At 38.8% G+C, this 16251-nt stretch overlaps 1 protein-coding gene across 9 annotated transcripts in view; it reads left to right on the top strand.

Moving 5' to 3' along the window:
- sh3tc2 (SH3 domain and tetratricopeptide repeats 2) overlaps nt 1–16251 on the top strand; it is an 80932-nt gene that overhangs the window by 20230 nt on the left and 44451 nt on the right. For all 9 annotated transcript variants that reach the window (XR_005636117.1, XM_039773943.1, XM_039773942.1 and 6 more), the window contains exons 2-5: nt 5699–5776; nt 13394–13507; nt 13955–14082; nt 14354–14459. Coding sequence is in view for 8 of the 9 variants with exons in the window: in XM_039773948.1 (XP_039629882.1) it covers nt 5699–5776; nt 13394–13507; nt 13955–14082; nt 14354–14459 (426 nt within the window). In the remaining variant the exon portion in view is untranslated. The remainder of the gene's footprint in view (nt 1–5698; nt 5777–13393; nt 13508–13954; nt 14083–14353; nt 14460–16251) is intronic.

The following is a 16251-nucleotide window of genomic DNA, read 5'->3' as shown; positions in this document are numbered from 1 at the left end:
CATGCACATTTTTATTGATGTGTGAGCAAATCTGGAGAACCCAGAGGAAAACCCACAAAGACGTAGGAAGTGCATGCAAACTCAGTATAGACAACGACCAAACTCAGGTTTTGAGCCCAGAGTGCTAGATCCATGAAGCTACAACGCTAACCACTGCATCATCATGCTTTCCTTGATTATTACTATTCATTTTTTGTTTAATATTCTTAAGTACTTAGTCTTTCCTTGGGCCTTTGAGTATTGGAATTGGGCATAGCTCTTTGCATCTTTTCATAAGAAAAAGTGAGTTTACAAATTTATGGATTATAATATTTGGATTCTTCTTCTTCTTTTTCTATTATTATTATTATTATTATTATTTTATGGGATGGTCATTCCATTTTCTGCTGTATTCTGCTTCAGGTCCCCTATTACTGCCTAGAAGAAGCAGGTATATAAAATGCATATCTTTATGCTTAATAATCTCTCTATTATAATAAAAAAAATCTTGGGTTGTAACGTGATCTTCTCGGAAGACACTTTAATGTACTGCGAGACAAGGCAGTTAGACAAAAGGACAGCTGCTGTACAGGCTTTTAAATGACTGATGCGCAGTGCGACAAGCAGAACACGCAGCTTGGTAGCAGCAGCAACAAGCCAGCAGCTGATCTGACCGCATCTCCTTAGCGTACATTCAGCCCCCCACCTTCACAACACAAGTGGCAGAGACGCGAAGTGGCTGGCGCTTTGCGTGCCCCAAGGGGTTTGAGGGCGTGGTCGAGTAAAGCGAGTAATAATAATAACAATAATAATAATAATTATCATTATTATAGTTGCTGTTGTTATTGATGTTATTTGTGGAATATTGCCTGGCCTTAATCTTCACAGATAAAAGGGGAGATGAGAAAAAGAATGATGAATAATATGTTGATTATCATGCTGTTTATCTATTTTCTGTTTATTTATTAACTTATTACTAATAATGGAGTAGTATCTTATCTAGGATTGTTTCCTGGTTTGGATCCGTTGCACTTGGGATTGCCTTCTGCTCTTGAACCAGGCGTAAAAAATGAATGTGGATGGCTTAATAATAATGACAGTTGCTCTGCCAGCTTGGTCATTGTTTGTGCGGAGTTTACAGTTTATTTGCATCTTTAAATGTTTTTTTCTGGACACTCAGATTTGTATCCTCATCCCAAATATGCGCAGGTTATATTAACTGATGACCATAAACTGACCCAGTATGGGTGCTGTAATCTGAACTGGTGTACTATACAGTGTTGGTCAGCAGATGGAACTGACAAGTCTAAAAGCAGGCTATGTGTGTTCAGTGAACTGATCAGTTAATAATAATAAAATAAAAAATAATCACCAACATCATCATCATTATTATCACATTACTTTTTTATGATTGTCTTTCTACCATGTCTGACAGAAATCAGTTTATGTTGTTTCAGAGTTTAAAAGATGATTTGTTATTTTTTCAAAACTTCTTTAATAAACTCTGGGGGTTTAACACTTTAATTTCCACTCAGCGTACGGAACACAAGCAAGTGATGGTCTCTAGCCAGGAGATATTTAAGATTTCTTTAGTTTGGTTCTCAAGCACAATAGGAGAGACACCACTGCATGTATCATTTCAAGATTGAAAGAAAACTCCTTCAGCTTTGATTACAGTTGCTATTGATTCAGAAATCTAATCCTACGAGGCTGCAGTGAGGAGGCAAACCCATTTCACACTCACAGGCAGGCTGCGTTAACCATCCCAGGAATGTATTTTTTCAGACTTGTCTGGATGATGTGGTTGTTTCCCAGGTTGATTGCGTTTGCACATGGTCCTAGATCAGAGGAGTCAAAGTCAGATCCTGGAGGGCTGCAGTGGCTGCATTGTTCAATTCCAGCCACTTTACTAATTATTAATAAATTACTGCTGCTAATTGAACAGTCTTCTTTCACCTTCATTTTGCTTTCTAAGATTCTGAACCCTTAGTTATTCTTTTGTCCTTTTCCAGTAGACATAATTTAATGACACACACAGTGAACTAACATGACCAGATAACTTGATCTCATTCGCACTTGTGTGTCCATCATACACTGACTGCTTCAATAAAATATTTGAAAAGAAAAGATGAAAATCTGAGATAATATCGAGCTATTCTACTCCACAAAAAATGTGATGATTTTCTCAGAAAAAAAAATGTTTCAAACATCTGGTGCAGCAGTATGGGAACAGTAACAAGCCAAAAAAATAAATAAAAAGCCATTCAGAACCAAGACAACAAAGACAAATAAAAAGCCATTCAGACCCAAGACAACTGGCTTTTAAGGAATACATTAGTTGGACTCAAAATGATGGCTTACCAGAAGCTCAATTTGAGGCAGATGAGTTAGTATCCTGTAATGTGCATTGCATCTTTTTATTGATTAGCTGCTGGTTAAGGAAAAAAGAAACAATTAAGGGTTTGTAATCGCTAAAGGCAGGGCAATTAAAATTATGGCAAAAGAAGGATGTTCAGTTTGTAGCAGTAATTGGTTTGTAAATAAGAAAGTAATTGAAATGAAAACGTGCAGCCACTGTGGCCATCCAGGTGCTGAGTTTGACGCCCCTAGATGAAGGGATAAACTGATCTCTAAAATGTCAGTGATGCCTTTAGAAGATCTTGTGGTTGATTTATTTTCACTTTGTTTGGCTCCTGCATCCTTATGTTAAGGTTTATTAATATATTTTGAATAATTATTCTTATTGTACTGTACCGCTTTTATAGTCAGCACTGTCTCAAGAGCATTACTGAACCAAAGTATTCATTCCACAGGCAGATTCTCCTAGACCAGTCAAGACAACAGTGATGTTTACATCTTCAAAATTCCGCTTACAGGATTGACGGACAGGCAGGCACATTCACTTCAACTGCATGGAATAAGACAGCTGCCAAATGCAGCCATGTCTCTGACTTATGGCCATTGCTTCTAGGACAGACAGCAACTCCCTGAGACTGTGAACCTGATAGGCAGGTTGGAAGAAGAATGGTTGGTTGAGTGGATGGATGAATGGATGAATGAATGGATGGATGGACAGAAGAGAGATGGCAAAAGTCCTAAAAGAGAAACATCCTCTTCACTTTCCAGGTCAATCATTTTGAAGCATATTTTCTTTGCTGCATGCATTCCATATTCACATTCCTTGAAAAATTCTATCTCTGTATACAGTATATAAAATTCAACGTCTGTCTGTCTGTATGTCTGTCCGCTTTTCATGAGAGAACTACTTAATGGATTTAGATCAGATTTTTTTCTATCATTTGCTTGAACATTCTGGTTGCTCTTGCGACTTCTCTCATTATGCTATGTATCGTAGTTCGCTTGCGGTACCGATTTATTTGCACGAATCTGAGAGACATGCAGCGGGCCGAGGGGAGGGGTGCAGGGACCTCCTCACTCACGCAACAGCGTCAGGGTATGTACCTTACCTCCACTTAGCTAGGAAATGAGAGAATAATACATTTATTTATATAGTGTCTTTCCCATGCTCAAGGCACTTCATAGAATTTAGGAAAGAATGGCAGGGTATACAGTATATAACATTGTACAAACCAGATAAATAAATAAAGAGGATTAAGACAGTAAATTCAGAAAAAGCCTAACAGACAACATAATTGGTGGTATAGCACACACATACAGGTTACATGAGCATCTTGACAGAGAGGTAAACTGTGAGAAGGGTAATAAAGTCAAGTAGAGCTAAAAGCCTTCCTGAACAGATGAGTTTTGAGTTGTTTTTTAAAAGAATTCATGGAGTCAGCTGATCTGATTAATTTTGGTAGGTCATTCCACAGTCTTGGAGCTATACAGCTGAAGGCCCTGTCACCCATGGAGTGTAGATTAGTGTGGGGCACAACAAGATTGCCAGAATCAGAGGACCTTACTGGGCAGGCAGGCACATAGTGATGGAGAAGGTCACTGATGTAGTTTGGCGCGAGGTTATTTAAGGCTTTGTAGGTTATTAGTAGGATTTTATATTCGATTCTGTAAGACACAGGGAGCCAGTGAAGACGGAGCAGGATGGGTGTGATGTGCTCACTGCTGCTGGTTCAAGTAAAGACTCTTACAACTGAGTTTTGAATAAGCTGGAGCTGTGATATAAGATTAGAAGGGGCACCTGCCAGCAGTGAGTTACAATAATCGATGCGGGATGTGATAAAAGCATGGACAAGTTTCTCAGCATTAGAAAAGGAGAGGAAGGAGCGAACACGGGATATGTTATAGAGGTGAAAGTAAGAAAGTTTCTTAATATGATTTATGTGGGCAGAATAAGAGAGGGAGGAATCAAAAATGACACCGAGATTCTTTGCAGTAGAGGTAGGTCTGATGAGATCACCGCCAAGATGGATTGGGAAGGAGCTCATTTTTTTAAGTTGCATTTTAGTCCCAATTTGTAGGAGTTCAGTTTTGTTACAAATTAATTTTAAAGACTTCTGCTCCATCCAGGTTTTAATTTCACTGAGGCAGGATGTGAGCTGAGAAAGCTCTGATGAAGAGAACTACTTAACGGATTTAGATCAGGTTTTTTCTATAATTTGCTTGAACATTCTGGTTGATTTTGTGACTTCTCTCATCACGCTAAGAATCATAGTTCGCTTGCAGGTGCAATATATTTGTGCTAATCCAAGACAGAGACTGCGGGCCAAGGGGAATTGGAAGCGTGACGTTAGGAGTAGGGAGCCGGGCCTTCCTCACTGTCCTGTTTCACTACTATGCTTGCGAAGCCACGGGGGACAGCTAGTATGCAATAAATGACTAAAAATGATCATTTCCTTCACTTTTTCTCATTTTGTGCCTTCTGAATTCGATGTATATTTTTAAGTTTTCCTAGCAGCGGTACATAAGCAATTCCCCAGAACAAGACTTGACTGTCATCCAACCTCCTTTTTTGTTATCAAAAAAAGTTATCAAAAGAGTGAGAGATGGTCCAGAGGTTAGTGCTGTTGCTTCATTAATTTGTTGTCTTGGGTCTGAATGCTGCATCAGGTGGATTGATGGAAAATAGATGGCAAAAATCCTAAAAATGCCTTCCTCTGTGAAGTCTGTGCATTCTTCCAAATGTCTGTGTGAGTTTTTCTTTGAGTAGTCTTCTTTTTTTCTTGTATCCCAAATACATGCATGTTAGGCAATTCTGATCTCCGAATCTGCAGTGTGTGATTGTGGGTGTCTTCACTGGACTGGCTTCATGTCCAGGACTGGTTCTTGTCTTATTTCTGCTGCTAACAGGACAGGCTTCATTTCTTGCAAACCTGAACTGGATTGAGGTTTTGAGAATGTTTTGTTATCATTATGGACATGTGTGTGATAGTGTCCTGCACTGAACTGGCATTCTGTTCTGGTTAAAATTGGACTCCCTAATATGGTGGTCTAAGAATGGATTGGAGTTATATTACTTTTATTTTTGCCACACTTTGGTCACCTCTGCCCTAATTGTTTAACAAAGATGCCTCTGACATACAAAAATTGGCTGCATTTACAACAAGCTCTGGGCACTCCCATCATTCCATTTGTAATTCAGATCATGACCTTTCAGTAACAGAGAGCTGATTAACTATGCACTTTCTCTCAAGATTATTTACAGGAGACAGATGCTTGGGCCTCTCTTTCAGAGATCATTAGCTAATGTCCATGCATTGCAACTGCACACCTTGACCTTTCATTTTTCTTTTTCTTTCTTCAGGCACGGAGAAGATCAGCCTGACAGAGCCACCTTACGGAACAGATGAAGGCTTCTTGCACAGATACGGCATGAGCTTGGGTATGTCCACTGCGTTAATTAGCTGTGCTCCCCAAATGTACACAAAAACTGAAAGATGAAAGCACAAGAAAATTTCAGCCTTGATGTCTGGAGTATTTCCCCAAGTACGGATTTGTATGGCTGCTCCCAGAGTCCAGCACTGGGGCAATGACAGGTAGCAGAGGCTAACTAGACTAAACATGAAGGCGTCTTTCATCCCTAAAGTAAAAGATACTGCAGTTTGTGCAAACTTCTTAGTGAAACTGAAAACTGAGAAATTGAGAAAATGTGTTTCTCTGGCTGAGGGTAAGCTTTGAACTTAGCCACAGGGCGCCTGATGCACATTTTCATCTAGCAGATGTGAGAGGGTCCATGAAGATGGCAACATCCTGGTGGAGAGCATATCTCTCTTAATGTTAAATGATCAGGAAATGATTTACAATTCCCAGCCCACCACCTTGGGTGAGCCTAAGACTACTATTTGCATTGAAGACAAATGTGCTAAAACACTCGCTGTAACTGTGAATAGTCGGCTAATTTTCATGCCAGCTGAATAAATTTCTATGAATCCACCAGTTGGCAGCAGGGACAACAGCATCACACAAAGCAGTCCTGTATTATTCCTTATTTTTAAGCAGAAAGAAAAAGTGAAAAAAAACAAGGCTTATTTAAATGTTTAAAAAAAATGTCACAATTCTTACTGTGTACAGTGCTGCCCATATCACATAGGCATTACAGCTTTTGCTATTTGACATTTGTTTTTTACTTAACTTCATTTAAAATTCCTATGCCACTGAACTGGATGAAGCAGATCTGATAGCAGATGGATAGATCATTTCTAAGAAGGGAGAAGCATAGGAAAGCACACAAACCTCTTCACAAACCTATCAGGCCAGAGGCCCAGAAAAGGAGAGACCTTCTCGGTTTCTGGGCTGATTATTTTTAACTTTGGGTATTTTTGTGGCATTTTTTCATGTATGCATTTTGAGTTGTTTTCTATACACACAAACACTGGTGCAACACCCTGTTTATTGTTGTGCAAACAAAAGCTTTCCTTCACTGGAAAGACTGATACAATACAAAAGGATATCTTGTTGCTTTTTTCTCCCTCTTTCCTGTGGATGTATCTGTCCTAAATGATAATAATTATAAAAGCAAGCTCCTCTGGAAGTCCCTCTGTAGAGCAGAGTCACCTCCTTTACACCATACTGCTCTCTAGTGGTGTCAAAATGTCATAACAATGAAATACTTGCATTATCACTCATTGATGTAAAAATAGAACATATAGTACTTTTTAACATATGTGCTTACCCTGAATTTATTCAACAAATAAATGTCAAGTTTTCCATTGTCATCTGATAGGCGTGTCTGTTATGTTAATTGGTAACTCTAAATTGGCTAAATATCACTGAGTGTGACTGTGTTTAAGAAACCCTTTAAGTAGACTGAACTGGTTTCCACCTTCCACTCAGTGCACCTGTCATTGGCACTGGACCCCTGCAAACCTACAATAAAGAAGTGGGCTAAGAAATAGACACATGGATGGACATCCACCATATTTTACTATTGCTATTCCACACATTTTCAAAGCAGCAAAAAAAAAAAAAAGAAAAAAGAAAAACAATTCTAAAGAGCCAAGTGAGAATGAACAAATTGACAATTATGTGTACTCAGTTACAAAGCACCTTACAAATGTAGTCAAGAAGAAAACACATGTATAAATCAGCCAATTTTTATTGTAGTTACCAAAGCTGTAGTCTGCATATTTTAAAATATGTTAATTTATTGCATCATTTTTATAACATGCCATTAATAATCAATCCTTCCCATCAAACATTTAACAAAGAATATTACATAAGTTAGTCGATACTCAACATTATATAAGTAAGTCAGTATTGATCTGTTTGATGTAGTGAAATTATGTATATCATCCTTTTATTTCCAGGGCTCCCTTGTCCATCACATGGACTTGCAGAACCTTCACAGTGACACTCGCTCATGCTGATCTGATTTAGTGATGCTGACTGACTTTGGGTTTGAATCCACTATTGCACAGGGTGGGATGCAAACGTTTTTATCTGACCATAAGTTTAGAAAGATGTAAAGTTTTAACTCACACAGTTTCACTAGAGCCTCACGCCTCTAACCAAAAATGGAATGGAATCCAATTTATGAAGTTTGGTCAAAAAGACTAATGTTCTGTTTATCCGATACATTAGTTATAAATGATTATATATTATTTCAGTTCGATTGGCTTTACAATTGTTTGCAAAGCTTTAGTTTATATAGCACTTGAAAGCAATACAAACATGATTAATAGTCATTAGGGTTTGAGGGCAGCAGTAGCTCAGTCGGTAGAGCGGGTTGTCCAGCAATCGGAGGGTTGCAGGTTCGATCCTGGCTCCCGGCATGAGAATGCAGCTGCTGTGTCCTTGGGCAAGACACTTAACCTACCTTGCCTGCTGGTGGTGGTCGGAAGGATTGGTGGCGCCAGTGTTCGGCAGCCTCACTTCTGTCAGTGTGCCCCAGGGCAGCTGTGGCTACATAGTAGCTTATCATCACCAGCGTGTGAATGGGTGAATGACTGTTGTCACCCCCTAGGGGGGTTCTTGAACTCTAGTTAGGCTATATCAAATACAGGCCATTTACCATTAAACGTTGTTGTAACCAGTAACTGCTGGTTCAAATCCTGGCACTGACAGAAGGAATGCCACTCTGTTGGGTCCTTGAGCAACCTTAATTGTTAACCTGTATTTGCTCTCTGGCCCCCAAAACTCTGAGAAAGTTGGGGTATAGGAAAAAGAGAATTTCTCCATGGGGATTAATGCAGCATACCAAAAAAAGAATATTTCATATGCGATCCCAAAGACTAACTGCCATTCATCAGTGTGTGTTTCAGAATAAAACCTCAGAAGGTAGGCAGCTCAACTTAACGTGTGTTACACTTATTTCAAAGCGGCGCTATTAAAGAATGCTCACCAAATACAAGTATTCAGAATGTAAAGCTCAGAAGTTGAGTTCCAGCGTGTGTCCTCAGTAAAAGCAGCCATACCTTCCCAGCATTAATTACAGAGCTAGCAGGCATATAATAATTGACAATTTATTATTAGCAAAGTCAAAATTCTATACAGTAACAAAACAGCATGAAGATATAAAGGCTACAAAATAGAGAATACTTGAAATGCACTGATAAGCATTTCAGAAGAAATACTTATTTTTCTTCTTTTTTATACATTTGAAAATTATCCTGAAAAGCTAAAGTTATTCACAGATTAAAGCTCATCCAATGGGACAATGTGTGGTCATAAAATCTTCAAAATACTGCTAAGAAGTACAGATTTGGGCATGGGAGTTGCTGACACTTTAAATGTCATAAAACCTACAGTTCAACCTCGTGAAAGCATACCTGGATTCTGAATTATTAGTATGTATGATTATAGGAAGATTTTATTGAGGTATAATTATTGTGTTTTACTTAGGGTCTCCCCCAGACTAGGGTTCCAATTTATGTTTTACATCTGTTTGGTTCATTTTTATTTGTTTTTCATTTATGTTAATGTTACTTTTATTGATTGTTTGCATTAATCTTTTTTTTTGATTGTGTCATTGGATATAAGTTGCCTAGGTTAAGTTCTTTGTGTTTTGTGGGTGGTCCCCCAAGAGATGGGACCATCTGCCAATCACTGCCAGGAACTGCTCACCATATTTAAAATCAGAGGGTTCCCCCATAGTTCCCGGCAGTTCATTTTAAATGCACTAGGAGGTTTTGTTGAGTTATTGTACTCCACTGTGCTTTTATGATTTTTTAGTGTTTTTTTTTCTCAAATCCTGACCTTTTATAATTTAATTCTGACCATTCTTTGGATTTGTGATTTGTTACTTTGCTTAACTTACCTTGTGTTTTAGACAACTCTTTGCCATTGTGCTCTTTGGAACTTCATAATATCAATGAACAGTAAGCCTTATTTTTATAAAGTTTCTGTGTTTGCCTGTTTTTTCTAGCTGGGGTTTTTCTGTAGCAGGTTGGATAATGGATGGATGGCTGGATTGGCTGTATAGTGGATGTTATTGGAAGTGCTTTGGCATCTTTTTGGAATTTACATGCTTTGAAACGCAGCAATAATACCAGAAAAATACTCCAAAGATTTACCATAACATTAGCATCAATCTAGGACCAAACATACCTATGAACATATTGCACACGTCATATGAATTTTTAAAATAATTCCAAAGAACTATGATAATAGAAAACTGGTTGGATGTTCTTTTGATTGACTGCTGGAAGGCTTTCAACAGCTGCAATTTTGGGAAGAAAGTCCATCTTATCCTAGAGTAAAATATTCCTCACACAATAAAAGAAACTCTTTTTTTCTGTAGACAAAGAGCAGTTTATTGCTGATGTAAATGTAATTTTCTTATGCCACACGCTCCAACTTCCTGCAGGGGTGAACCAGCAAACTCCCCATAAAAAGAGATATTAAGAGGCAATAGATTTAACTACTTTGCCCCCAGCCACCATCTGGGAGAAAGAAAGCCCTGGCTTGGTATCTTTAACAACCTCTGCTAATGTTTGAAACATATCAAAAATCCCAATGTTCACATGTTTACCCCATAAATCAAGTTTGGCTTTGAATGCAGCCACTATATCTGCCAACTTGAACAACAGGTATCTTCTGCCTCTGCCCCACGTGCTGATGCTCCACCACTGCCTCAGATGTTCCTCCTCAGGCTCCTCCAGCACTCCTCCAGCCTGGCTGGATACTGAGTCTGCAGAGTGGGTAAAGGTGGGGTCCTCAATAGTGCCTGTATGCTTGTTCATACTGTGAAGTTCTTGAACTCTTTTGTGAAATGGGAACGTCACGCTGAAGTGCATCACGAAGCACGACTGACGTGTCTGTGTAAGATTGTTTGTCCATTCCCGGGGCAGGGCTACAAGAGGCTCACAGCGCTGCAGTCAGGTAGGGTTGTGACCAGGTTAGTGGCCAAGTAATACTGTTCCCTGCATTTACAATGTTCCTTGCATCACCCATCGAGATCTTTTCTGTTTGCTTTGGCGGAGAGATGCAGCAGATCTGTGAGCCTGCTGTTGCCCCGGCAACAGATAAACAGTCTTCTACAGACGCGGTGATAGGACTTCGGGACGCTCTTCGGCGTGTTGTCCCATTGAAGGAGGTCCCAAGAGAGTTTAGAAACCTCACATTTTCTTGAATGAGCGCCGCATTAATAGAAATGTTTCTTGAATGAGCATCACTGAACCACATGAAAACTGTCTTCAAATGCAGCAGTTCGCATACGTATGCAACCTGAGATTTTTCTTCTTTTTTTGCATATAACAAACACATATGCATTGCATTTGTCGTTCCAACAGATTGCCCATCACAAACATTAACACTGTTATCGTTTTTTTGTGTCTGCCGTTTCTAAAGGAGGGTGGCAATGAGTTAAATTCCAATGGATGTTTTCAAATGTTGATGAGCAATAAGCAAAAGGTATCACTGAAATCCACAGAAAACCAAAACAGCAAAAAAAAAAAAAACAATACGAGGAAATTACAAAGAAAGAAAATGATTCTACAATGTTTCTGTTCGGGATCATTGTGTAAATGTGCACAGCTGAGCTGCGACCACAGAACTAATTGCTCTGTGGATGATTCTTTCAAGCATTTTAAGGTCACTTCATTGTAATGAAAGTATCTGCTGAATGTACTTTGTAGTAATGAGATTTCTATAGACTCGTCTCATATGGGGAAACTGTCGGGACCATAAAAATACTTTGTTGTAATACTCTCTCACCTCTCTGCGCCGCTGCAAAGCCCCGAAATGCATTCTGAAAAGTGTCCTCAATGAAAGGGGCAGCCATTTTGCTGTAGCCCTTCACTAAGTGAGTCTCCATTGCTGGCAGTTCTCTTGCGGCCCGGATGTCAGACGGCCGTGGCCTGCTAGTGGGCCTCGGACCGGGGATTGGGGACCCCTGTGTTAAACCATTCCTGTTTTGGGGGTCATCTGATTGTTGTCCCTCTAGTGCACCTGTTGTTAATGTCATTAACACCAAATCAGCTGAAACTGATTAACAACCCCCTGTGCTACTTAACTGACCAGATCAATATCCCAGAAACTTCATTGATGTGACGCTGTACTCTGATTAAAAAGTGTTCCTTTAATTTTTTTGAACAGCATATCAATCAATCAATCAACATTTATTTATATAGCACATATTCATACAAAAAAAATGTAGCTCAAAGTGCTTTACAAAATGAATAGAGAAATAGAAGACACAATAAAAGATAAACATAAGTCAACATTAATTAACATAGAATAAGTAAGGTCAGATGGCCAGGGTGGACAGAAAAAACAAAAAAAACTCCAAAGGCTGGAGAAAAAAATAAATCTGTAGGGGTTCCAGACCAAGAGACCGCCCAGTCCCCTCTGGGCAATCTACCTAACATAAGTCAAACAGTCCTCTTTGTATTTAGGGTTTTCATGGAAGGACCTGATGATGATGGTCACGTAGACTTCTGGCTTTCAGTCCATCAATGTTGGTGCATCATGTTGCTTTGAGTAGGTGGTGGTGGCAGGCCACCACCACAAAGAAACCGGAAAAGAAACAGAAGAGAGTAGGGGTCAGTATGGATTTTGGAGCAACTGTGAATAGTTATTATGAAGAACTGAACATACAGAGTTTCAGTATTAAGTTAAAGTGAAGTTATAAAAAGGCCATGTTAAAGTAATGTGTTTTCAGCAGTGTTTTAAAGTGCTCCACTGTATTTGTCTGGCGAATTCCTATTGGCAGGCTAATCCAGATTTTGGGTGCATTACAGCAGAAGGCCAACTCACCACTTCTTTTAAGTTTAGCTTTTGGAATTCTAAGGAGACACTCATTTGAGGATCAAAGGTTACAATTTGGAATATAAGGTGTCAGGCATTCCGATATATAAGATGGGGCGAGATTATTTAAGGCTTTATAAACCATAAGCAGAATTTTAAAGCCAATCCTGAATGACACAGGCAACCAGTGTAGTGACATCAAAACTGGAGAAATGTGTTCGGATTTTCTTTTCCCAGTTAGGATTCTAGCAGCTGCATTCTGCACTCGTTGCAAATGATTTATGTCTTTTTTGGGTAGTCCTGAGAGTAGTGCGTTACAGTAATCTAGTCTACTGAAAACAAAAGCGTGAATTAATTTCTCAGCATCTTTCAATGATATAAGAGGTCTAACTTTTGCTATGTTTCTTAAGTGAAAAAATGCTGTCCTAGTGGTCTGATGAATATGCGATTTAAAATTCAGATTACAGTCAACGGTTACCCCTAAATTTTTTACTTCCGTCTTAACTTAATTTTGATAAAATTGTCTAAGCACATTTGTGTTAAATTGTTTCTGTCGGGGATACTGTTTTTTTATACTGTATGTTTGTATTGATGTAGTGTTTATGTGAGCTCCACCAAATCAGAATCCTGCAATAAAGTATTTACTTATTACTTACTTATTTACTTATTACTTATATTGTGTCATTCTTCATGCACTTCAAGTACACATGAACAGAGTGAATCATGCCCTTGTTTAATCTGAGTCATAGGATGCTTTAAGATACCCCTATCAGAGTTTACTAGAGCTGAGAATGCTTAACAATGTTTTTTTCAGAGGATCTGGAGAGTCTTGTGAAGCAACGGCTCAGTGAGAACGCTATACGTCTTGAGGAAGATAGTTCAGATGGAGAAACTATTGGACTTGCTGTGGGAGAAACTTTCTCGACAGGTACTCTCACCCTTTCGTTTTAGGGAGAGGGTCTTATGGAAGCAAAAACTTGAAAGGAAGCTGAAACAAAATATCATAAACTTTCAACATCATAAGGTATATAATCTAACCATCCAAAATATATGTTCGGCTAAGGTTATGAACTTTTCATTCTGCTCCTTAAGTTAACCTGATTGATTGTCAAGATAAAAACAGGCACTGACAAGGTGTTTAGATCAAATGATTGTTGGATTGTGAGTTGGATGCTTGATCCCGATATTTAGCACATATTGTGTATTTAGTCACTGAGTTTTCGGACCTACAATAGTATGCTGTAGAAGATACTGGTTTGTGAGGATTTCTAGGATGAATTTTTCCAACATTTCTTTTGGAACATTCACTGATTAGTCCAAATGCTTTGATAGAGAGATACTAAAGGAGGATGTGCATGTTATTTTTCATCCCCAGACGTGATATTGGTGTTTTCAGTGGTGAGGCACTCAACACAGCAGCGGGATGCAGTCCTGCAGGAGGCAGCACGGACCCAACTGAGAATTTCAGAAAGCAACAGCCAGCAGGTGGCTGAGCTATTCAAGGTGATCTACTAGGATCTCTGCTTGTATTATGCATTAACTCTATGGTGGCATGAATGACTAACCTGTAACCTGTCTAAAAGTGAGATTAAACCTGTAACCTTTAATTATTTTAGCCTTTGGGAGGTCTTGCTGCATGCTCAGCTTTAAGAATTTTTCACTGACCAGTGGGATACAAATTACACATTATAGTCTTGAAAGACATATGTAAATAGTGAGGTATAACTGATTTAGTTAAAAAAAAACTGATCCATTGTGTTTCTTTGGCTTGCAGGACCTCTCAGCCAGGCTGGTCTCCATTCACACTGAAAGGGATTGCTTTGTGATCACCTTTAAGACAGTGGAGGAAATCTGGAAATTCTCTAGCCACCTTGCTCTTGGTAAAGTGACTTCACCTTTGAACTCACTATCTGTTTCATATCCCTGACTATCTGTAGGGGTTTGCAAATGCACAACAAAACCCTATCCATTCTCCACAAATTACATTGGCATGTGGAATTTTTGTAGAGTGATGCCATTGTATCAGCATTGCTCTCAGCTAATTCTCACTTCTAGGTTCCTGCATGAAAGAACAACATTGAAAAATTGTATCCATTGTCAACAGTACAGCCAGCCAATCACCCATAAGCCTAGAGGTGAAGGTTTTAGCTCCAGTTGTCAACAAGCTAAGTGGGCCACACAGTGAGAAAAGAAAATGACATGTCATACTAACACATAAAACAAAACATATATTTTGAACTGATGATGACATCAATATTTACTTAATAATTATTAGATTAAGTCTTTATAGAAAAATACACCAGTGAAGAAGAACATCAAAACAACAAGAAAATAGAGCACATTTTTAATGTTAGTAAGAACAAAACGAACCCTCAGAAACCCTGTTTATTTAATTAATAATTAAAATAGCCTCTACAATTTACTTGAGCATCTTTTTAAATAAAATACTTAACAAATGCGTATACATCATTAGTGAGCTTTCTGATGCTGTCGAGAGAAAATTCTTTCTTTATAGTCATGAGCCAAGTGAATGTTTGAACAGTGAGGTTCTGATCGCAGATTACTACACTTGAGATGTTCTGGAAAATGTGAATTAATAAAGCATTTTTCAGAGAAATTGTGCTTACTATGCAAAAAAATGTCTGTATCAGTAACGATAAATATGAGAAAACGGGAGCAAACTGAACAGCCTTCTTTATACTGCTAACAATTATTGTGCCAACAGCTCACTTCATCTTTTAATTTTCTGACTCCTGAATACAGAATGGGGGCACAGTGGCGCAGTGGTAGCATTGCTACCTCGCAGTAAGGAGACCTGGGTTCGCTTTCCGGGTCCTCCCTGCATGGAGTTTGCATGTTCTCCCTATGTCTGCGTGGGTTTCCTCCCACAGTCCAAAGACATTCAGGGTAGGTGCATTGGCGATTCTAAATTATGCTTGGTGTGTGTGTGCGCCCTGTGGTGGGCTGGCACCCTGCCTTCTGTGCTGACTGGGATTGGCTCCAGCGTGATCCTGTGTTAGGATATAGCAGGTTGGATAATGACTGACTGAATACAGAATGCACCATCTCTTGAGTACCATTATCTTTCCTCTTTTGTACATCCCAACTACTACTTGTCTTCATTTTCAATTTCCTAGTCATTGCATATAAGAAAAAGAACACACAATTAGGAGAACTCACAAGGCATCATAAAATTTTATATACAGTACATACAAACTGCAAGAGGATTAAGAGCCTTTACCTATAATGTGATTTTAGAAGATTTGCTCAACATAAATGTGCAGAAGACCAATGCAAATGATTTTTGTGTGCACGTCAATAACATCCTGATGTTTGTTTGGCAGCAAGTTTAAATGAGATGAGTCACAGGTTGAGAACCCCTGTTATAGACAGTGAGTTGTGATATGGTTAGAAAAGGATTATTTTTTAAAAATATATTCTGTCTTCTTTAAGGACATGGAAAATGTCATTCAATGACCAGCAAAGAACAAACAAATCGTGCATGAGGAGCACGTAATGGAACATAACATTTGTCAACCCTACAGATCGCCTTCTTTAGCTTGGATGATTAGAACATTAGAACAACTTGGATGAAAAGAGGCTGACAAGATTATTAATCCTATTCATCTATTTTTTTTTTTCAAAATAGCATCTAGCCAAGTTTTTAGGGTC

This window comes from Polypterus senegalus, chromosome 13 (genome assembly GCF_016835505.1).
Source record: "Polypterus senegalus isolate Bchr_013 chromosome 13, ASM1683550v1, whole genome shotgun sequence".
In the NCBI taxonomy this organism is placed as follows: Eukaryota; Metazoa; Chordata; class Cladistia; order Polypteriformes; family Polypteridae; genus Polypterus; species Polypterus senegalus.
The sequence above is the reverse complement of the archived record's forward strand: the minus strand, read 5'-3'. Positions and strand labels throughout refer to the sequence as shown.